At 38.1% G+C, this 24,056-nt stretch overlaps 1 protein-coding gene across 5 annotated transcripts in view; it reads left to right on the forward strand.

The window, feature by feature from the left end:
- SORBS1 (sorbin and SH3 domain containing 1) overlaps positions 1-19,837 on the forward strand; it is a 127,447-nt gene extending 107,610 nt beyond the window's left edge. For all 5 annotated transcript variants that reach the window (XM_053451284.1, XM_053451285.1, XM_053451287.1 and 2 more), the window contains 14 exons: positions 22-59; positions 2,211-2,386; positions 5,174-5,259; positions 8,041-8,208; positions 9,717-9,763; positions 10,015-10,129; positions 10,212-10,337; positions 11,099-11,293; positions 11,679-12,365; positions 14,667-14,765; positions 16,308-16,367; positions 16,948-17,006; positions 18,683-18,795; positions 19,162-19,837. In XM_053451284.1, the coding sequence (XP_053307259.1) occupies positions 22-59; positions 2,211-2,386; positions 5,174-5,259; positions 8,041-8,208; positions 9,717-9,763; positions 10,015-10,129; positions 10,212-10,337; positions 11,099-11,293; positions 11,679-12,365; positions 14,667-14,765; positions 16,308-16,367; positions 16,948-17,006; positions 18,683-18,795; positions 19,162-19,229 (2,037 nt within the window). In that variant the 3' untranslated portion in view covers positions 19,230-19,837. The remainder of the gene's footprint in view (positions 1-21; positions 60-2,210; positions 2,387-5,173; positions 5,260-8,040; positions 8,209-9,716; positions 9,764-10,014; positions 10,130-10,211; positions 10,338-11,098; positions 11,294-11,678; positions 12,366-14,666; positions 14,766-16,307; positions 16,368-16,947; positions 17,007-18,682; positions 18,796-19,161) is intronic.
- The last annotated feature ends 4,219 nt before the right edge of the window (positions 19,838-24,056 follow it).

Raw genomic sequence — 24,056 nt, forward strand, 5'->3', positions numbered from 1 at the left:
ATTTTGTTTGGATTTTTGCAGACCTCAACTGTTAATCGTTCAGACGACCTTCCACCCTAGTAAGTTGGATTATACTTTATATTACTTTCACTTTGTAACCTGTCTGGATGATTTTCCTATTGCGATTATTGTTGACTCAATTATAATCAAAACAATGTCCATTAACCAAAAATATTTACTTTTTTCCCTATTGAACATTTACTTATATTTAAAAATCACCATATGATATTTATTTGAAATGTGTGTCTTGACTCCAGTTGCATGTTTGCAGTGAAATGACTTTGTAATTTTTAAGTTGCTTTGTTGTTGTATTACTATGATATTTTGTAACGCTAGTAGATCTCACAGTGCTTTACAATGGGTTGTACAGCCAATAACAGATACAAGCAGAGGCAAAATGTGTCGGTGGTCCTGGTCATTAGATCTTATGACCTAAAGGGTGTAGAACCCCGATATTTCACAAAATGCCTCTGTTGCAAACACGTCTGGGGTTTATTCGTTAAAGGGAGAGCCGGCAGGAAAGTTTGGAGAGAAGTTGTGGTTTTAACTCTCTCTTCACTATGCATTATGAAGGGCCAACACGTGCAGGTTGCTCCAGCAAGAAGGGTGGAACTGTCCTTGTATAATGCACAATTCAATGTGTAGGGAGACTTTGGAGGAATCTGGATTAACTGTATATTATACAGGTCCAGCCAAGGTCTTCCTGCAGCAGAAGCTCACTGGTGTTGGACTTTATAACGTATAGTAAAGTCAAGGAGCTGAAACCACAACTCCCCTGTTACCTCTCCCAATGACGCGTCTCCCTTAATTTCCTTTTCAATCCACCTCCCGTTATTTCTGTTGGGTTCTTTAGTGACTGATTCGGACTCTTCGAATAGTACCCATCCTGGCCCTGCAGCAGAACCTGATGTAGGCTATAAAGCTTTTTGACTTGGCTTAATCACATCACTATGTTACAGCGACAATCCTGTGAATGAGTAAAACTCTCTGCATGTGTCTCTCACTAAACTGGCGAGGAGACCACGCTCTGCAAAGTCTACTCTGTCACTCAGCCATTTGTTGTGTCCATCAGCTTTGGTGGTCATACATTCATTTCAACGTTATTCTGTACCTTGCAGCTTCAGAGGACTTTGCATTGATATCTGGACTTTCCTAGTCATGTTAGCTGCTTACAGAAAAAAAAAGAATAAAAAAAAAAAGAATTAATTAAAATAAGGGGAGTGAGACCGTTATTAACTGTCCATAGCATTTGTATTGACGGACAAACCTACATGTGATCAGCATACTTTAAATAATTAGCCAAGAATTCAGTGTAAAAAGAGTGTAAAAATATCTACAGCTCTGGAATGTGTGGGTGTTTGGGAGCATGAAGGGTTTTGGAAAAAAAAACAAAATCTATGTACCTTGTGTTAGGCACAGTATAAAATAATTGTTTTTCAGCTGGAAACAAGTTCTCAGATGGAGCTGTTTTGTAAGACTACATTTAGTATGTGAGGGTGAATTTTATTTTTGGTAGAAACTTACTATTCAGTGTTCAGGAAAGAGACAAGTCATATATTGTCTGCATTAAAAGTATCACCTTATTTAATTTCACTTCAACCCCTTCTATATGAATCCTACATGCATATGGTAATAATATTATTATTTATTATTTATTTATATGGAAAATACTGTCCTATACACTAAATAAACCTTTGAGGTTTATGCCTATATTTTGATGAAAGTTGATCGGCTCTTCCGGTCTTTGTAGGGGTTTTGGGGAAAGGGCAGAAAGAAAAGAATAAAACCCTGTTATATGTTTCCTTAACTAATCATAAAACGCCAATTTATTATAAACCAGGGTATACGTAGCATGATTTTATTTTTATTTAATAGTAATTCCTGTTAGTAGTTTATTAAATTCTTGAGTGGATGGTTTACTAGCTGTTTTGTAACAGGCATATGACTGCATTACTCTTCTCCATGTTGGTTGAAAATGAAATCTGTTTTAATTTAAGTAACTACTGTATATTTTGAGCAATAATCCACTATAGTGACAAATGCTGCTCGCTTGACCCGCAGTGGGACGGCATCTTTATTCTCAGAGCCTTCAAATATTTGCATTCTTTAGAGATTATGAAAGCGATTAAACAAACTCTAATGAGCTGGAAAATAGGATTTGCCAAGAGTTTCTTCAGCCTGAAAACAAATTCCCTCTTTGTGTTTTCTAGCTCCTATGCACCGAGCTACCACTTCAACCGAGGTTCAGAGGAGTCCTCTCCCGGGGATCCTACGCTTACAGAAAATGAGAGGCAGATCTACAAGAATGTGCTAGAAGGAGGAGATATCCCGTTCCAGGGCCTGAGCAGCCTCAACAGACGTCCCTCCAGCTCTGCTTCCAATAAAGGTAGGCGAACCGTAACTAACTGTGTGGCTGGGCATGCTTGGATGGCAAGCAAACCTTTCAGTGGGAGAAAGCTGCTGTTAAATGAGAATGAGGTGGTTGAGTGGGATACCATTCCAGCAGAGGTGGTAAAAGTGAGGACATTCAAGCATGAATGGAAAAATAAGACAAGACAATGCTCCAACAAACGTACTGCATCACACAATAACATCCTTATGTTGTGTTTTGAAAGTTAACCTTTTAACGTTTTTCTCCATTTAATAACAAAGATATGCCTGGGTCTATTATTTTACGGTCATTTTAATAGACTATGAAGTGCTGATTGATTAATTATGTATCTTCTGTTGACTTCATGTATGCATAATTGCATAATGTTTTCTTTTTGTGCTTGATCCATATTAATTAACCCTGTAATTAACTGACCTTTTCTACCTCGTATTTTGTCTTTTCCTATAATAACACATGCTATTTTAACAGCCTGCCTTTATTTTATTCTGCACGCCTACATATGGACCCCTCAGGTGGGAATGTACATGTGTTTTCACACTGCTCACTTAACAACCGAGTATTTAGTGCTAGTAACTCGTTAGGCAGCCTTAATAAACAGAAGTCATCCCTGTCTGCTGCGAAAGCTTGTATACCCGAAATCCTGCCGTCCAGATTCAAACCAAAGGTCGTTTGTCCGAGCCACTACACACAGAACCCATCAGTGGCCCAGCAGAAATCACAAAGCTGTGAGAACCTCCTAGAACCCGTGGCATCACTTGAAAACAAACAAACATTCAAAAGTAAAACAAGTGGGAGTGTGGAGAACATGTTGGCAAGGTCCAGCAGAGATTATAAGGTAAAATCGGGCAGTGCAATGAGCTTACAAGAATACAGCTTGAATTCTGCAAAATGTTCTTTCCCACCCGTCTTTAGGTCAAGCACTCCAGAATTCACTACGATGTATAGAGACATGCACCATATCAACCGTTCTACCCTGCAAAGTGCATCATCGTGCTCCAGTGTGAGAGACATTGCCAATAGTTTTGAAAGGGAAGGAAAGGACAGATCTTGCATTTCCGGATACGGCTCTGAACATGTCCCAAAAGACACCGTGTCCTCCCGTGTAACAGCATTTGAGCAGCTAATCCAAAGGTCCAGGTCCATGCCATCTTTAGACATTTCCAGTGGTCAAAGTGTCTCTCCAACACCTTCACAATCCAAAACAGATGTGCTGTCCGCTTGTTCGGCCGATTCCCTTTTAGAGACACCATTGAAACAAAATGAAAATGATAATGTCCATTTAAACATAAATACGGCCTCAACAAATAGTTACGTGGAGGAAATAAGTTCTGATTTGAGTGACACTGTCCGTGTAGATACACTTTTGAGTTCTACTGATGAGACTGACCACCTTTCAAATGCATCAAATGATAGTGGTAACGTTACTGTTAAATTATCACAGAAACATAAGCTCAACACATGCAAGAGTTCCTGTCCGGCCTCCTACACAAGGTTTACAACCATTCGGAGACATGAACAGAAGACGGTGAAGAATGTGAATGCCAAGCAAGATGCACAAGTGGATCGGCATATCTTCCAGAGAAACATCTATCTTATAAGTCCACTTCCATTCAAGATAAAGAAACCTTTGCACAAAAGTCCAAAAAAGCCTTCTCATGGCACAGAGAAGCAGAGTGATGTTGTTGGGTCCTTTCAAGACAACCAACTAGATAAAAGATTTCAAGACACGCCAGGTGCTGAAGATAGACCACTTCTTCCTACACGCCAGTCTTCATTTGAAATAGTGGAAAGACTAGGTTGTCTAAGCAATAAGGACCTTGATAGTGATAGTTCCAATTTAGAAGCCAATTGTTCTGACTATCTCAATAATGGTGATATTGTCTCATTTCCTTTATATTACAATTTGGATTCAAACAACAACAGCCATCTGAGTGAACACGGAACATTTTCTGGAGGTGGAGTTTTTGTGCATCTTTCCGTTACCCTTCATCTTGTTTGACAGACCATCTACCTGTCTTCCACTTCCATTACTTCTAAAATCCACATCTGTGCTTGTACTCTGTGTGCCTCCTAAACTGACATCTACATGAGTTTTATCAGAAATGCTATGTGCAAACCAGCAGCTTGCAGCCCTCTTTAATGTTGTCCCAATAAGTATCAACTCGCTGAAATCATTGTTATCGGCAAAGGAACGAGTGTTTAATTATCCCACATTTCTAGGTGCATATTCAGGATGCTGTCCCGTTAACGATTGATCTGGATTTTAATGAATTTGCAAATTACAACCTTAAAGCCTGCATGTTGTATCCTGTACATTTTTATCATCTACCAAAGCCCAGCTTGTAATGCTGTAACTAAAGTCTAAAAGTGGTAGCAACATTTAAAAGAGTACATTGTTGTTGCCCTTATTTTATTCCCATAAAGGCAAGCTGATTTCCTAAATTGCTGAGAAAAACGTTATTTCTTTTCTGATTTTATTTTATCTTTTCTCAAAACCCTGCATCCGCTCCTGTTAATGCATCATTCAGATTAGATTTTGTTTCGCTTGGGAATGCATCCTAATATTGCTTTAAAATGTATGACTTTTTTACTTCTCATGTTGTGTTTTGGTCTGTGTTAGCGGTATCATAAAGAAAGGCATTTTAACTCTTTGGTTGCAGTGATGTTGTCTATTATCCTAGAATATTTAATTTGACGCTGTCTTGTGTGCTAGCTTACTTGTATGGCTTTCTCCCCGTAATTTGTATTTTGAATTTACTTTGTTTTCTCATTTCGAAATAGATTCAGAATCTCCAAGACATTTTGCACCTCCTGAATATATGGATACACAGGATGAATTGGTTCACAGGCGCTATGGCAGTAAAGAGGTATTTACATTCATTCTTAGTTCTGTTTTACAATTCTGCTAATGAAATAGGGCTTGTTTGACAATGTATGTTTCAGGTCACCTGATAACCTTTGCATGATATTAATGTAATGTGTTATAACACGTAAGGGAAGAGACTGAAAATATGTACCTCCCGACTGTCATGGTTTTGGCGGGAAGAGGAGATGTACACGCTAGATGCGACAGACGATTTCAAAGTCCTTCGCAGCGATCTAGCAGAAAATACTTGGACCTGGTCCCCCTTGCAAGATGGGTTGAAATGCCTCCTTCATGCATATATATTCTGTTTTGGATAAAAATTAACCAACGATTCACTGCAAATGTATTAAATCAGTACTCAAAGAACAACTTTAGTGAGGAAAACATGAGGAGCTATGAGAAATACCTTTTTTTTTTTTTCTTTTTTCAGGTCCCACCTTGGGCGCATACATATTCCATAAAATGTCAGTCCGAAGATGTGCATCCTTGTCTGTGTGTGACAATCGACATCGGATACAGACGAGGATGAGCATCTTAGGTTTCATCCAACAGATATTTTATGAAATATGGATGCTCCCAGCATGCTATATGGGGAGTGTGGGAGCTGGAAAAAATATATTTCTAGAGAAACCATTTTTTTCCTCACTACAGTTGTTCTTAAAGTATATGAGCTCATAAATACAGTTGCATGGTAGCTATGGTATTCGTTTTGATGGTAACTTAGAATTCTTTTTCCCCTAAAAAAAAATCTTCAGAAAATCCCTAAAAGAATGCAAGCCCGCAATCTCTATTAAAACACATTCAAGCAAAGGCTAATCTAATGTAATATTATTATGTGTATATATATAATAATCCACCTAATGTATCGGTTTGTCTTAGTCTGTCAATTCTCGTCTTGTCATACCCCTTGAATATATGTATTGTATTAAGCGCTGCGTAAATTGTTGGCGCTATATAAATAAAAGATAATATTATATTATTATATTATAATAATATATTATGTCCTTTGCCTCTGTGGGTCTCTGGAGCAGAGTTCATGTTGTGTTATTACTTTTAAGCATTACTGACTATTTTGTGCAGGCTACAGCATGTGTAGGTGAGTAATCATGGTCTTCAGTTGAAAATTCCTCTTTTACAAGTCTTTAACTTCTAAGGTGGAGCAAAGATAATCCAAGGAGGAACAAAGCTATTTAAATTGTCGCTACCCGGATCTGTTGAAACGTCTTTTTATTGAATGTTATTTTACTAATTATGGTAATGTAATATTTTGTGTACTGGCAATGTATGTTTTGTGTCTTTCTGTATATAGAGTTTTATATCCATTTAATATCACATAGAGCTAACATTAAAGTATAAGGGGAATTCATCAAATAATAGGCCAGAATTTGTCAATTGATCCACATGGGATCATCTATATTATTTACAATAATGTTGTTATTAAAACTGTTTATATGCTTCACACTAGAAATGAAATAAAAGTACAAAGCGGGGCAGAATTTGCAGCCTGGAGGTAGCCTGAGAATATTTTAAGATGATTAGTTATAAGAAGTATTTGTAAATAGTTGCTGGTTTCCCTTAATTTTTGGAGCAAAGTGGAACTTTTAACACAAATTTGTGGGATGCTAATGTTAGTGAAGATAGAGGTTACCCCATGTACCCCATGTAACCTCTTTATATTGTAGAGTCTGCCCTTTAATTCTGCATTCTTGTCTCTAGTCTCCAAACTAGCTTTTCATGAAGACAAGTCTTGCTGATACCAATGTTAAAAGCTGAAATTCTACAGGAGTATAAATATAAGCAACTATATTCACAGGAGAATATTTTGAAGCCTGTGTCGTTCTGGGGTGTAGTTATATCTTAAAGGCTTTATTTAAAAATCACTGACCTAAAAGAACTAAAGAAAGAACATCAACAATAGAAATACATGCACTAAGGTGGGATTGATGGTTCCAAAACATCTCATTTTATTGCAGTATATAATTGTTCCTCTTCACTAATCCATAACCATTACATTAGATTAGTAAATCCGGCACCTGTTCCACATGGTTTGCTAATCCTACTTTCATCTTCAAGTTTTGTTATCCTGGGTGAGGTTCATAAAAAGAGCTTGCCTTAGGCAGTAGAGGAGTGGTAACGTACACAATTCTATTAGCATTCCTTTTTATTTGTAGTACATAAAGAAAATAGCTTCATCGTTCATAGTAAAATGGAATGACCTCAAGTAGGATTAATTGTGGCAATGATAAGACGTGTTACTACATTACACCTGGAATTTTCACTCTGCTCCTCACCTTATTTCGAGGTGTCAAGCTGCTACAAAAAACACGGCAACCCACAGAATTATAGTTGACATCCACTTAAAAGACCAAGAGATTGACTCTTGAAGTATTACTTTTAGATGAAGAAAATGCATAAAACTGGTTCTGTAACATAATATTACAAAGGAAGAAATCCCTAAAAGAGTCTGGAACAACTGACCTGGAGTTGAGAAATGTGTCAGCATTGGCTAGCTTTAAATTTCTCCTTCCATCCATCACGTTATCCAACCTTATAACAGTTGATATGGAGATAGGTGCAAAAACAGTTAAATTACAGTGGAATTGCCATTCGGTACATAGAACTCAGGTTATTAGATGAACCATTTTAACTATGCTTGATTTCATTGATGAATTCCCCTTTTTGGACTAATTAAAATAAACAAGGATATAAAGTTGTTCTCATGGTGTCTTTCTGAATCTATCAGTCAGCGTATTTACAGCTCTTTTGTGCCATTTTATCTTAGAAACTTTTAGAGGATCAGCGAAGACTTAAGCGCGAGCAAGAAGAAGCTGATATTGCAGCTAGAAGGCACACTGGGATTGTCCCAACACATCACCAGTTTATCACTAATGAACGATTTGGAGACCTCCTTAATGTAGACGATTCATCAAAGAGGAGATCTAGGTCTGAGGTCTGTTCTAGTAATCTCAAGCATCCGCTTGATCCAATAGCAGTATTTTTCATTCATTCGCTGTAGCCAATCTTTACTCACTCATAGAATGCTATTGATTAGTAATTTTGCCAATTTGCTTTTTGTATTTTTCTACCTAATTTGGCTGATAGTGAAGCTGAGGTGGCGAGCTTTATGTTACAGCATGTTGGCTGGGGAAGGACAGAGTTCTCTGCTTGCTTCATGTGCGACACAATTATGTCTAATCAAATTCATTACTTCATGCCTTTATGTGTCTTACATCACACTAAAAAGTAATCGTTTTTTTGTGTTTTATGTGATAACCCATTTTTAATTACTTTCTGTAAAAAGCATGATTTGTCCACAAACTAACTTTTCATCCATGTCATAAAGTAATTCATTCATTGCAACCATAAATGGTTATAGCAACTCCATGATTGTTCTCTGCAAATTAGGAATGAAGAAATTCTCATTTATGTCATATCATTGTTGAGGAAAAATATGAAAAGTAAAAAAAAAGTGAATAATTAATTGGTAGGACATACGGTATATTAATGAGTCGCTATGCGAACTTCTATGAGGGAATGTTAAAACTTGGAATGCTTGTGTGCTTCATTTTACATTTTGAGCATTTTTTAGTACTGAACCAATAACATTTCTATATCCAGGAAGTTCTTTTTTTTTGTTGCTCAGGAAAATTAATTTAACTCATGATTAGTATTTTGCTAAATAGTTTTAACCTTGATGGATCATAACATTTTACAAAAAATGAGTTGCTTTCATTTAAAATGCCTAACCATTCAATAGCAGTGTAAATATTCAGGTCTTGGCAAGCATTTTACATGTTTTTCTGTCAGGGCTGCCATCAGAAATTTATAACTAAGGTCTTAGACTCCTTCTCACCCCCAACATTCATGTTCTCTTTTTACCTCTTTGACTTTTTTCTGTTCATTTGTCTCTTTCTTTGATTTTCTAAGCCCTGTGGGACCCTTTGTCCCACCTTAAAGGGATATTCTCACTATCTTTTTATTAGTATCAGATTAAAACAATGGGAAGCCTTCGGGTCTACAGATAAAGAAAGTTTATTGGAATACAGCACTCTATCTTATGCTCAAGGAGAAAATATTTTTTCCATGGGAATTTTCCTTTAAGCCATTACCAATCTATCCACACCCTTACCCGCCCTTTTCTTCCTTATTTCTATGGCTATGCCTATACACTCAAAGCTTAGTAAAGTCTGTTTAACGTTCAAGTAGCTGCAACCAACAGGCGTCCTTGTTTTGCAGGGATCTGTTTAATTTTGTGTAAAAATAGATATTAAACAATCTCTCATGAAAACAAAGCGCTATGGTGTTACTCTATGATGTATGACATTTAGCACACTGGGCACCTAGAGATGCCCATTATCATGCTGCCCACTGTCTTCTCCTCCAGGAAACTGCTTTCAAACCTTTTAGACTAATAAGGTTCTTGACATGTATCTTATTGTGTCTGGTCTTCTATTACAGATGAGACAGGCAAGAGCCAAATTTGATTTTAAGGCACAGTCTCTGAAGTAAGTTAATGAAAATATAATCCTATTGTATAATGTTTCCTTGAAAAAAGTCAGTAACACAAATTAATATTCAAGTGAGATTTACTAGGAATTTTACACTAGGTTGTTGTAATTGTTTATGTATACAGTTGGCGAAACCAACCAATTCACAACTACTGGAATCCTCTATACTGAGCTAACCAGTAGGCATCTACATTGCTATTGTATGTGTAATTATTTAAAAAATATGTATTTGGTTAATTTTCCCACAGGGAGCTACCACTGCAGAAAGGTGACATTGTTTACATATCCAAGCAGATAGACCCGAACTGGTATGAAGGAGAGCACCACGGGAGAGTTGGAATCTTTCCAATATCGTATATTGAGGTATTTTTATTACACGCTTATCTATTTTATTTAACGATCTTCACCTGTATGGAGTAAGTAATCATGTCTTTGAAAATTTCAGTTACTCCCACAAACAGAGAAAATAGAGCCCCCGAAAGTCTCGCCTGTGCAGGTTCTAGAGTATGGAGAAGCCATCGCCAAGTTCAACTTCAATGGAGACACTGCCGTTGAAATGTCATTTAAAAAGGTAACACATAGAAAGCAAGAAGACTTATTAGAAATAGTTTATTTATTAGAGTTTAGAATGGAGCTGTTTTAACACAATATGCATGGAAACAGTGTAGAATGGGACATCTTGGTTCTCATAGTCAGCCAGTGTAGCTCCCCAGGAGATGCAGCCTTGTCTGTATAGTCATACCCCCAATTCTGTGTGACGGTCTCAATATATTACTTCTTCTTGGAGTATTTTATTAACTGTATGAAGCATAAATATGTCCCACCTGCCCATCATAAAATGTGAATAAGCTTTGAAGTGCTATCAATATCTTGTTTTGTGTCATTCCTCTTCATTCCTCTACATTTACTTAAAATCCTTAATTACTTAATCCCTATTTCCTGTCTGTGATGAAATTAATCATATGTAAATATCTGTTAGATAAAATATAATCATTGCATCTTTTTGCAACCATAGTAAAATGTTTTAGTTGCCCTTCTTTATGTTGTGGGTGTCATTCCCTTTTGATTTAACCACACCGCCTTCCATCCTGATTTACACTATGAGATAGAATTCCGTGTTCTCAAGTCTTCTGTTTCTTATATCATCTTTAGTTGACAAGAGCTATGAGTACTGCACATGGCAAGCATCTGCCCTTCCTGTTACTTATTCCAGTCCTGTATTGTTGCTTTTTTTGTAGTAGCATAGTTTGTATCGAAGTCTTAGACATAAAAACTATACCCACAATATGGCATAGTGTTGTACAGCACATGTTAATATTTATTATATTTTAGGGTGAACAAATAACATTAATCCGGAGAGTTGATGAAAACTGGTATGAAGGGAAAATATCTGGCACCGGCCGCCAAGGTATATTCCCTGTTACCTACATTGATGTCATCAAGAGACCGCGTGTAAAAAATTCAGCTGATTATATGGACGTACCGATTTCTTATTCGCCAAACAGAAGCACAAGCGCCTCCCCACAGGTATGTGTATATAGGTTGCAAAGTGATGTCATACGCTGACCTTTATCAGTAGCGTTGTGGAACAGCAAAATTATGAACCGTTATTCTGGCATTGTCTTTAATAGCCTTCACATATGGATCACCCTAGATGAATTTGTATTTAACAAAACCAATCTAGGTAATATCCATGTATGCCAGATATTTATTTATCACAACATACTCTTCTTGTATGTGTACAAAAAAATAATGTGATCCTACATTTGATGTATATTTTCTTTTTGACCGTTATTAATGGGTAAGAGTTAACATTTTAGACCAGGTCACACTAAGCCCATATTTGGGAGTGTAAATCTTCATCTTTCGCTTTGTTTTTTTCTTTACTTTTTTCCTTTTTTTCTTCTTTAAGCTTCCCTGTTCTAGCAGGCCTCGTACTGCAACTCCACCCCTTGTCACCCGCCGAGCTTTCTCTCCTGAAGTGCAGGCGATCACGTCCGAATGGATTTCCCTTACTATGGGTGTTTCCCACAATAGCACTCCCACCACAACCCCTCCTATCCCTCCTTTTCCAGAAGCCATGCTTTGTACCATTGACTACATCACTCCCTCTGCAGCAGCCAGCCCAACATTCTCCATAACACCATCTGTCAGTCTCCATTACTGCAATTTTTCTGGGCGCTCCACCCCTAATTCTGCCACTTCCCCATTACCACCATATCCATCTAGGCCACAATCATCTACTCGACTAAGTTATGTTATTTCCCCACATGGTGATGAAACCATTGTTGGCTGTGCGTCCGGCTATGGAGGTTCTCCCGTGACGCTCACCACACAACGTGACAGCTTAATCTCAGAGCTCAGTAATGTTTTACATAACCAGTTTAGGTCTAAGGGCAACACTAATGGCGAGCGTGATGACTGGAGAGTAATCGGTCATAAGACAATGAATGCCCAAATCCCAGCAAAAAGTTCAAAGGACACAGGAACTAAAGTCACTGCCACTTCATGTGGGGAAGGCCATTTATCCAATGAATCTCTTAACATAGCAAATAAAAATGAGGAACATCTGAACAGATCACAGTGCAGTGCCAATAAGGTATATTCTGCACGTGTGTGCTTATCCTGTGCATAAATACTTCAGACATTTAAAATGTTGATTGTAATTGGCTGTAGCATTCACTAATCATTCTTACCTGCATGAACAAGGTCCCTGGGACTATTAACCTTGATTTTCTCTTCTGAATCACATTTTATGTGTTAGTAAATTAACCCTTTTACAGTTTAATTTGTACAGTGCATGTGATTTGATTTACATGATTGCATCCGGTTTGATTTTACCTGACGAGACTTCTCTTCTTTGAAGACTGCAGACGCAGTTCCCCTTCTTCCACATGTCCTCCTTTCTTCGCTGTCCTCTTGTCCTGTAACTAAACCGCCACCATTCAGGCTTAGAGGCAGGGTCAGTGTGTCGCAGGTAACTAGCTACTAAATGTTTGGCGGTATACATGCACGGCACCCTGATGAAGTATTCAATAGCAGAGCTGCATGAACTGCCTGGCTCCAAATATTTGCTATGCACATGTTACGCAAACCTGAAATAATATGAAATACTTCTGCATGAATGGAAACGTAACATGGGTATAAATTAAACAACATGTGGGGTATAAACGGTTTTATTTGACTGCACCAAGAAACCATGAGTGAGTGTCGGAAGAATTTTCAGCTCTAGCCCTAAGAAAACTGTCATACAATTATCCCAGACAAATATATACCAACCTTACTTAAAGTCTTACTTAAAGACTTTTGTTTCTACGGGGCCAAATCAACATTATATCCATGCTACAACATGTCACCGGCCACAGGTTCTGTATCATTTAGATTACCTGACATTTGCAACAATGCATGGTATGTACTTACAACCAAATGTTTTTTAGCCTAAAGGGCTAATCGTGGTATAATGCCATTAAAATTGCCACAAGGATGTGAGGGCAAAATGCCAGTAAAATTGCCTCTAGCGTGTGACACTGGTTATCAATTAATTATATTCAACATGGTATTTGACTTTGAAGGTAAGTGGGCATTTTGCTGTTGAGCTCTTGTTTGAAAACAATCCGATGGCATACTGCATTACTTAGTTACCCAAGTCTGTCTTGTTATAGTATTGGAAACACAATCCCCCAACCATTAAAGATTGTAGAAATGTAATTTACTTGGTTAACAGCCTAGACTGCCTGTTCAATGGTGATTTGGTTTACTTTGTCAGTACAAAAAAATACAATACAGCTTAGTAATGCCTTAATTAACCTGTGGCAAAGTTAGAGGTATATTTGTTCAGTGGTCCTCCATAACCTAAACACATGCCTATAATAACACGTAAACCCACTCTAACACATACACACACTCCAAAAACTTACACATACATACACAAACTACCTCCATCCTCTCCGTTGCACGACTAACCCTAGGCTCACCTCGACACTCTTAACACCATACACTGACATATATGTTCATGCTAACACGCACACAAATACTGACGCCAAAGAGTACCATACAGTAACACATGTGCACTCAAATTCCATACAGTAATACACATTCATGCTAACACTATATGCTCACACACATACTGACATACAATAACACACACACACACTCTACTTCTGTACAATGACAGCTTACAGGTTTCTAGTGCAGCTTGCACTCCCCATGCAAGCTGTCACATTGCTTGCTTCTGCCCTGCTACCGCATGGTCACATGCACCTGTGGCACCCAACTGGCTGTTACAGGTACCATGCCTAAGAATAAAAAAAGGAATTATTAATAAACACTGAACAATATATTTGATTTATATATAGCACCACCATATTAGGTAGTGCTGTACAATGGGTAAACACAACATAGCAAGTAGTGCGTCACATAACAATTTTACAAAATAATCATAATAAACATGCTTTTCTCCAGAACTTCATAATTATTTGTTCCATTACATGATCTCTTACCTATTGTTGAATTCCTGATTGCTATTCCTTGGTTCGCAAGCCTTTGTAAAGATAGGATGGAGCAAAGGGAGAGAACGTCAGGATAGGAAACGTGATAAGGATGGGCAAACATCCACAAGCTATAAGTACTTTTAAAGACAATACTAACACAGTGTAGCAGGTCTGAAATGTATTTTGCAAAGTTTGATAGCATTTGCTCATCAAATACAATAATGTTTGTGCATGCACATTTACCTACTTATATGCGAAGTGTGAAACATATATGCAGATGTATGGAAATTGCCGCAGTGATGTCCATACGGCATGAAGTCTGGCATTCTCTCTGTCTTTTATTTATTTAATATATATCCATTATGCATCCCATACTCATGATACTTTTTTTTCTCGCATCATCCCATTAGCCTTGCAGATCTGATGGTGAACAAACAAGAACAACTTCTAAAAGCCCTGTAATGATTACAGGCTCCCCAGTAAATACCTTGAACTCAAATTCTGTTGTGGTAAGCCAGTGTAAATGATATATCACTATTCAATAATGTCACAGCTATGGTCACAGTTTCTATTGATCCCTAATTGTATAAATATAAATTGCATTTAAAAGGGATCTAATTTACTACTAATTCAAGTAAATGTCCCAGAGCTATTTTTTAAATACCTGCACTTTAAATATAAAAGTATTATACCCTAAATATCAATGTTATTAAAGGATATGGGTATTAACCCAAAGATAGCCATTTGATTTAGTTTTATAGATATTAGGAATCCCAAAATGTTCTTTGTCATTGGTTTCCAAACACAGCTTTAGTTTAGCTGCTTCCTTGAAATTAATGATTATTTATACGTTTTACGTGTGTAATCTTTAAAACTGTATATATTTCCCAAATTGGTGCTTGACGATAGCAAGAATTGCATATTTAAGATTCCACAAGAGGAATCCCTTACATCACCAGTTTAAGAAAATACTTTTCATAGTATACCTTCATGTCAAGGACAGATTCGTTGGTATGCTGTCTCCCTCTGCAGGAAACCTACCATTAAATGATTTCCTTACACTGTAGCGAGTCAGACAATAGTGTAAGGGACCTTCTCAATTTCATTACTAGGTAGGAGGTGTCCATTTTCACTCCCATTACATACCCACCTCTCACTTCATTTGAAGTTATTTTCGATTGATTGTTTTGTTTCATGATCGTAATGCCTTTTTTGGTGTCTTGGATCAATATAATTGTTAAATTCTTAAAGGAATTGGTCAATCTACCCATATATATTGTGTAACTGAATAACACAAGCCCCATCACACAACATATAGAGCTTAGAGCTCCACATTTGTAACATTTTGTTTTTTCTTCACCCTCATTTATTATTGTAAATTTAGCAGAAATATATTAAACATTTTTCCATATTTTTCGAGTTTCCTACCGGCCACACAATCTTCCCAAGGACAAAAACGTATTTTAACGCAGAGGTTCTGTACCATCTAAACGTTTAAATATTCCTTAATTCAGTAAAACAGAATGTTTGGGTAACTGTCTGAAATAAGAAAATGGCTTGTTCTCAAGTCTAGGTGGTTATTCCACTTCAGATGGATACCTGGCATATCTTAGTGACTTTGGATTAGATAATGACTGAAGAATATCCGTGTACTCTCTCCAACGCAAAACAATCAAATAAATATAGGCAAGTAGTTAGATTTCGTATCAAGCTTAGCTGTTGATGAACCACAGTTACGTTGACTGAGCGATTAGGTTTACAGAGGGTTGTGTGGGGTTATAGTTTGACAATAACTGTTGGCTGTAGGGTATTCGCTGTCCACTCTTGCTTTGTGGGATTTATTTTAAGCTAAAATTGTTGTAAGGTGAGCTAGCACTACACAATGCTTTGGATACAAGCAGGAAAAACTATTTTCATTTAAAGACTTCCCTTAGCATTTGCTGGTCTCAGATGTCTGAAACGCAAAGCATTGTGTATCTTTGTATATCGCACAAGTATAACCCAGTAACCCATGCTAAATGTGTCCCTTATAATGTGCTTGATGACCACAGCATCCTCCGCATACACTGAACACAGGACCAGACCTCACAGAGTCTGAAAAGAGCTATGTGGTAAGATACCCTTGACCCGCTGCAAATAGCGTGGCCCCTGGTGCATAGATTTGACTTTTCTCTGTGTTTAATATGTCTTCTTCCTCGATGGTAAATATGCTCTTACATGCTATGCTTCCCCTCTAACCATTTTAATGCATGATGATGGAGAACGTCATACCAATATTTCTTTGCTCGAATGATGGCGTATTATTTTAACAGCAACACGCTAGCTGCATCAGGCACCTACTAGCTTTTTTGTTGTATCTCGTGTACTAATTTCAGCCTTCTATATCTTGCCTGTCTTTCCATGCTCGCCCCTTGGATATCTTCTGCACTCCACTTCATGGATTAAACTGGATCTGCACTTGTATACTGGACTTCTTTTATTCCATCTGAAATGTCCTCAAATTCTGCCTGTCTCTTTTTCTCTTGTTGACTGTCTAATGGTGATGTGATCTGACGGCAGGAAGCAGTTTGCAATGAGATAATAAGCATTGCAGAGAAATCTGTCCGTTACTGCAGTACTATCTCTCACCCCTTTGACTATCGACACAGAGTGTCTTCCTATGACAATAAACAATGTCTAATCATTTCTCAGCAACCGCAAGCACAACAGAGAAGAGACAGCATAGAGAGAAGTCAGACTCCTCAGGATGCGTAAGTAACCCGTTCCCTTACCTCTTTTTCCTAGTTTCATTGAAAGACAGCACTAAATATCCTCGTTTAGATTGTAAGCTCACAAATGGGGCCCTCAAAAGCCCACTATTGCCAGAAACTTTGTGTAAAAGTAACATAAGGTTAAATGGCAGCACCTGCAACATTCTCAACTTCTTCTGTCTGTATGTGTTGACGTAATACTAATCAAAGATCAGAAAGCGTCAGATATTTTGATGCTCGCCCAAAACCATCCTATGTTTGTTGAACTCTGTTGTTTAGGTTTGACTGAGGTCAACTCAACCTAGTAAATTTTAATAAAGTAATTTACATATTCATTAAAGTCAACTTAACCACATTTCACAGTCCAACTTCCTTCAGGAACAGTGAGCCAGTTAAATCGAGTTAAATCGATCCAGATTGGTCAAACTCTCAATAATTGAGTGAATATTTGTAAACGTTCTTAACCCCTTCATGACTTTAAAAAGGTGTAGAAAGCGATCATAGATCACTTTCTTCACCCAAACGGTGTTTCTGTAATGCCTTGATGCGGCCCCTCTTCTTGATGTCAACGTCCACCATATATCATATTGCGATGGATGCCTGATTTAAAAGAGCTTGAACGGTGTCACTGAAATGCATTCAGCAACGCCGACAGCCCAACCCAGGACACACTGAGACCCCTCTGGAGAGAGGTCACAAGCGCCACTGCAAGAGATTTCGCTTAACACAAGATAGTCATTTTTTTTCATTAGCTTGTGTAGATGAGTGAAAGAGTTAAGGTAAAACTCAGAAAAAGTCCTTTTTCTCAATTTTACACCATATTTTATGCTTTTTATAGTAAATTATATGACACGATAAAAATAATGGCATCTAAAGAAAGCCCTTTTTGACCTAAAAAACAGTGAATAACTTGTATGGGTTCAGTAAAAGGGAAAGAAAAAACCACGAGCACTGCAGAAATGTTAAAACAGCCATTGTCACGAAGGGGTTAAAGTCTGCTTTTAGTGCAAGGCATGTTTGTTATGAGTCTCATTTCTCATCCTGAAATCTAGGTAGTATCAACATGGCTATAGAAAGACATGATGTCAGCCTATATCAAATTGCATATGGCACATCCAAGAGATAGGAAACAACTTTTGGAACCAGACGCTAGGTCGTGCCCTTACTCGGCTCCAACACAACAGCATTTTTTCCATTACCTCCATGAGCATGAAAGGAATGTGTTTCAGCTAGCTAAAGAGATTACAGGGCACACAGACTGCACAGTCTAGATTTTCACACAGGTGCCCCGGGGAATGTTAGATCTGGATGATGTCATCATTATCCCTAGGTTGTGTTGCAGCTTGTTATTGAGCTCATTGAGAAATCCCACCAATGAGTGGATATTCTGCGTAATTTAATTCCTACACGTCATCTGATACCCATTCCTTATCTCTGGCTCATTCATTATCAGTAAATACTGGTATGTCTTTGAGAAGCAAAGTACATGTTTGGTCATAAAGATCTGTTTCACAGGTTGACCATTTTTTATCACTGTGTATATGAATGTATATTTATTTATTGAGCCTTAGCGGATATACGGTACTTTAGAGTTTGCAGTACAATAGCAATGAGGTACAATAAGTACAGTAATCATACAACGTTTAATCAATAGGTTCATTTGCTTTGCTTTGCAGGTTTTGCTATCAGGCCTTGTACAGCTACTTGCCACAAAATGAGGATGAATTGGAGCTCAGAGAAGGGGACATTGTTGATGTTATGGAGAAGTGTGATGATGGTTGGTTTGTAGGTAGGTAGATTTCTTTTCCATCATGCAGTTTCCTTAAAAATATTGGAACAGCTTTGCATTTTCTTAGTAACTTTGAAAATTCTTATAGGTTGATACAAACAGTTGTGAAGGAATTTCCAGTATGTATAAGGATACCATTACCAAAATTACTAACATAAAATTATAAAAAAAATAAAATTTAGACATGATAAAAAGTTTCTTGACATTTCTAAAATGATCCCTTTTTGAGCTATGCATCCTTGGGTCCTTATAATAAAAGGATTTGGGTTTTTTTTGTGGTATTCTGGGGGTATTGCCATTAATTCATGATATGTTTTAAATATAAAGCATTATTTTAACTTCAAATGTTTCTCTTCCTTACAACAGGTACTTCAAGAAGAACAAAGCTCTTTGGTACATTTCCAGGCAATTATGTAAAACTGGTATACTACTAAGGAAGCTACAGAACACATCATGGGAATTGTGACGCTACATGCCTAGAGAACCTTGCTTGTTGGTGTAATGCTAACTGAAGTCTATTGCTGAATGTATTAAATAATGTTATAGATAAAGATATTTACACGTGTCACTGCTGAGTGCTACCTTCAACATTTCTTACAGCTGAGACAGTATTTCTTACTATTTTATTTTCAGTTAACGTGTCCCTTATTGGATGGTTTCCTTTTAGTTGTAAATCTTCCATCGAATGGTTTTATATCTTTAAAAGCATTTTTGTTCACAGTTTTGCATTAGAATAGAGCAGGGTAGAGTGCCTGTTACACCTCCATCCCCACGAAAAATGTATGGAAATTTTTTTTCTTTGCATATCTGAAAGTAAACATGGAAAAAAAAACATTAATTTACAATAGAAGTTGTTTAAAATACACAATTTCTCTAAATGGCTTTTATTTTAAGAAGAACAAATAACTTTTACAAGAGTTTGTTCTGAGTTATCAGTGGTTTATATAAATGGATAAAAATTAGGGGATTCAAATAAAACAGAAATGTAAGATGTTATTGATTTTAAAAGTCTACTGGGACGTAGCCAATACCATAAAAATAAGGATAATATTAATCCGCCTGAGACCGTACAGGCCCTGGAGTGTGGTGTGTCGCATGCAGTCTAGTTATTTTTAAGAGTTTTTATTTCCAATATTTCTTTGGAGTTATGCAGCAACGTATTCATATTGTGTGCTGCTCTCTGCCTGACCCAAGACAGTGGTCCTCAGAGCCTAGCTAGTTTTACTGAGCTCTGGGATATGATTTATTATGAAAAAAAAAATTCTACTCAACCTATATGTGAATCACTAAGCTCTATAGCCTAATAGAGTTAAATAGAGCTATTATTAGTGTTAGCATATTGCAACGTATTTTTAAGTAGAAAACGTGAAAAAGTGATAACTAGAGGTTACGTCAATGGGCCTTGCTGAGTGTCTCTACTTACTTTATAAAGTACAACATCCACCTCCCTGTAGCTTGTGTGGGGTACAGTAAGGAAAAGCTACCCCAGGCCTGAGTTAGCAGTATTTTGAGATTAAACATGCATTTTAATGGCCTGTCTTTAAATAGTGGGTGGTGTACGTGTGTCATGTATGTGATACTGTCTTCAGGGGAAGTAAGACGCTCGTCTTGTTTTTTTGTAAGTGGTTTGAAAGAATTTAGAATCAAATACATATCAGCCCCGCAGATCAGCTTTCATTAAACTCATGCATTGTACACAACTGTAAATACATTTACTACGTAAAACAAACAAAAAAAGCACTGTAAGCTTACAACTTGCAGCACAAAAAAGATGGAGAATGTTCTTTTGTCATAAGAAACTATATTTAATAATGTAAAATGACTATTTTTTGCTAGTGCTTTTCTACAAATTTATTAACAATTGCAGCTATGTTGGCATGACTACCATTATGTTTTGATATATATTACTCATGTTCATGGTATTAAAGATTATTTTTTTGCGTTTATTTTTTTGCCATGAACACGGACACAGATTCAAGATAAAAATGGCTCCTGACATGTTAGTGATTGTACATATGTATATTTGACTTTGTAAAGAACATGTATGTTACCTTGTATAGAAATATAATTTAAGTGGAGCGATGGGAAGATAAAACCTTTAAGTGACGGGGAAAGAAGAAAAAGATTTTTTGGGGGAAATTAATTTAAATGAAGGAGACAGAGATATATGTTCACATGAAGAGTTTAGCACAAAATATGTATAACGCAATTAACAAAATAACACTGACCACTTTTTGAAAAATATATCCATTGTTTTATTAATGTTTTAACCTCCAGCTGCATTTAAGCCACAGCATCTTTGTTATGAATTGGGTAAGTCACAGTAACAGTCATAACCTTCCTGATTATATAGACTTGTACACGTGCATCACTTTGCTCCTCACCTTAATAGTTATGTTGTGTTGTTTTCATATTGCAGTGCATTATATTTTGAATCATAATAAAAGAAAGCATTGAATATGTGTTGTGTTGTGGAAATTGGGTAACACATTGAAAGCCAGCCACATTCCCAGTACTTTGATGGGCTGGGTGGGATTTATTAAGCAGTGCGTGTCTAAAAGACAGAACCCTCAGTAAATTATTTGATCTCCTCCATGCCAAGCCTCATCCACCCACTCAGGATCTGCCAAGAATGTTTGCACTGAGAAAGGTGGAGGCATGTTCTGGAGTTAGGGATGAAGAGGTAAGGCTGTACTCACCTCTTTATGTCCCCAATTTCAAGGAGGTGGTGGGGTTGTACAAGGTCACGTAGCATCACATTGTGTAACCCTGTGGTAGTAGCAGCTTGCATGTAGTGCTAGCAGCATTAAAGACTGGCTGAGGATTCGCAGGGGGAATGAGGCGCATGTGTGATTCTGAATATGTCAGTGTCTGTGTGTGCCTGGGTACGTCAGTGTCTGTGTGTGCCTGCGTATGTCAGTGTCTGTGTGTGCCTGCGTATGTCAGTGTCTGTGTGTGCCTGCGTATGTCAGTGTCTGTGTGTTCCTGGGTACGTCAGTGTCTGTGTGTGCCTGCGTATGTCAGTGTCTGTGTGTTCCTGGGTACGTCAGTGTCTGTGTGTGCCTGCGTATGTCAGTGTCTGTGTGTGCCTGCGTATGTCAGTGTCTGTGTGTGCCTGCGTATGTCAGTGTCTGTGTGTGCCTGCGTATGTCAGTGTCTGTGTGTGCCTGCGTATGTCAGTGTCTGTGTGTGACTGGGTATGTCAGTGTCTGTGTGTGCCTGGGTATGTCAGTGTCTGTGTGTTCCTGGGTATGTCAGTGTCTGTGTGTTCCTGGGTATGTCAGTGTCTGTGTGTGCCTGGGTACGTCAGTGTCTGTGTGTGACTGGGTACGTCAGTGTCTGTGTGTGACTGGGTAGGTCAGTGTCTGTGTGTGACTGGGTACGTCAGTGTCTGTGTGTGCCTGGGTACGTCAGTGTCTGTGTGTGCCTGGGTACGTCAGTGTCTGTGTGTGACTGGGTAGGTCAGTGTCTGTGTGTGCGGCCAATCGGGGGCAGGAAAAAGCTCTCACTGATATTAAAAGGAGCACTTTCTGGGCATAGGCACAGCCCAGGAGCTGTCTGGAGGTGATCCCCCTATATGAATTTGCGCTTTGTCCGCACCCCTAGCGCTCCTTGGCTTGCTGCCTACATCCACATGGTGTACTCACCTCCAGACAGCTCCTGGGCTGTGCCTATGCCCAGAAAGTGCTCCTTTTAATATCAGTGAGAGCTTTTTCCTGCCACCGATTGGCCGCTTTAAGCTACCAATCAGTGGTGAGTAAACAGCACCATGGAGGGGACATTGTGACTTTACAATGGTAAGTGCTTTAAAAAAAAAAAGTAACCGGTTTTGTGAATCCACATGAAAGTACTTACAAAGACCTACAAAAAATAAAATATACCTGTGTGTGTATGTATATGTGTATATATATATACACACATTTTAATTAATTTTATTTTGTACTATTGAAAAAAAGGGGTTTTCTTTTTGTATATTTGTTTTTCCCTTGTCCCAAATGTTATCTGTGGGACCAGTTTCGGTTTGGTTTGAGCTTGGCTAAATGAGGAAATCCTGGACTGACAAGCAGCACCAGACTGTATCTGGTACAAAAAAGTAAACTACACAACAGCGGACAATAAATAAAACATTTTAAAAAGGCCAAAATAGTTCCCGGGGACACTCTTCAATGCTGCTGCATTTTTAACGTGCACCTCAAATACGTGTTCACTGTTTTAAAAAGCAGGGACGAGTCTAGGGCTAGTGGAGCCAGGGTGCAGTATTTGGTGACCCGTCCATAACGAACACGCAAACATGTTAACACGCAAACTCCCACTAACCCTAAGCTCACCAGTGACATTAAAACACCATACACTAACACACTCTAACACTTTACGGCAACGCACACAACATGCGCTCATACGTGCCAACACTACACATGCACACCCACTCAAACACCCTTAGCAAGCTTTTGTCGTCACACCACAGAAACTTGTGCTGCATGTTATATGACCCTACGGGTCAGCGAGGTATGGCGGTTTCCAGTTAGTATGAGATCTAAAGGCGCAGATGGAAGTGGAGCAGTACTGAAGTGCTGTGACCACTTTTAGTTGGGGCACCGGGTAATATGGGCACGCAGCCAGTATTGCTTATATTTACCCATCCCCGGATTATGTATGAGAAAAGGGCGAGAGGATGTAAATGCCAAAATCACTCTGATAATGAGTCAATCTCCATAGTGAAAGCCAGTGTTTAAGGCAGCACAAAGGGGTGAAGTTGTCCAAGATCCAGGCATTCCACAGCGATCCATGAAAAATGCAGTGTGTATTTAACCTCTTCAGTACTGGCGTACGAACCTTTGTGAATGTGATGGCCTAATGGAAAAAAAAATGTGCCAAGTCGATGAATGGGTGTGTGGAACTACGGGCACTGTCGAGGACATTTTGGCGACCCTAGCTATGGGTCATTTTAATAAAATAATTTAGTTATGCTGTAAACTGTAACAGTGGTAGTTTCCTGTACTCGAAGATGTTTGCTTCCATGGCAACGACTGTTTTCTATGTGCACACCCCGCCCTATTAACCATCACAGCGGTTGTTTTATGGACATCAAAGGTATTCCAAATAAGCTCTTTTAATGATGTTGATTTAAGACAAGGGTGGGACATTGTTCATCGCGTAAGTTCTGTGGAAAAAGAAAATCAAAATATTTTCATACGCCGCACCGTGCAAAATCCATTTCCTGCTTATTTAATACAAATTAACGACTCTCGTTCTGTATAGCA

The sequence above is a fragment of the Spea bombifrons genome, chromosome 11, assembly GCF_027358695.1.
Source record: "Spea bombifrons isolate aSpeBom1 chromosome 11, aSpeBom1.2.pri, whole genome shotgun sequence".
NCBI lineage: Eukaryota > Metazoa > Chordata > Amphibia > Anura > Pelobatidae > Spea > Spea bombifrons.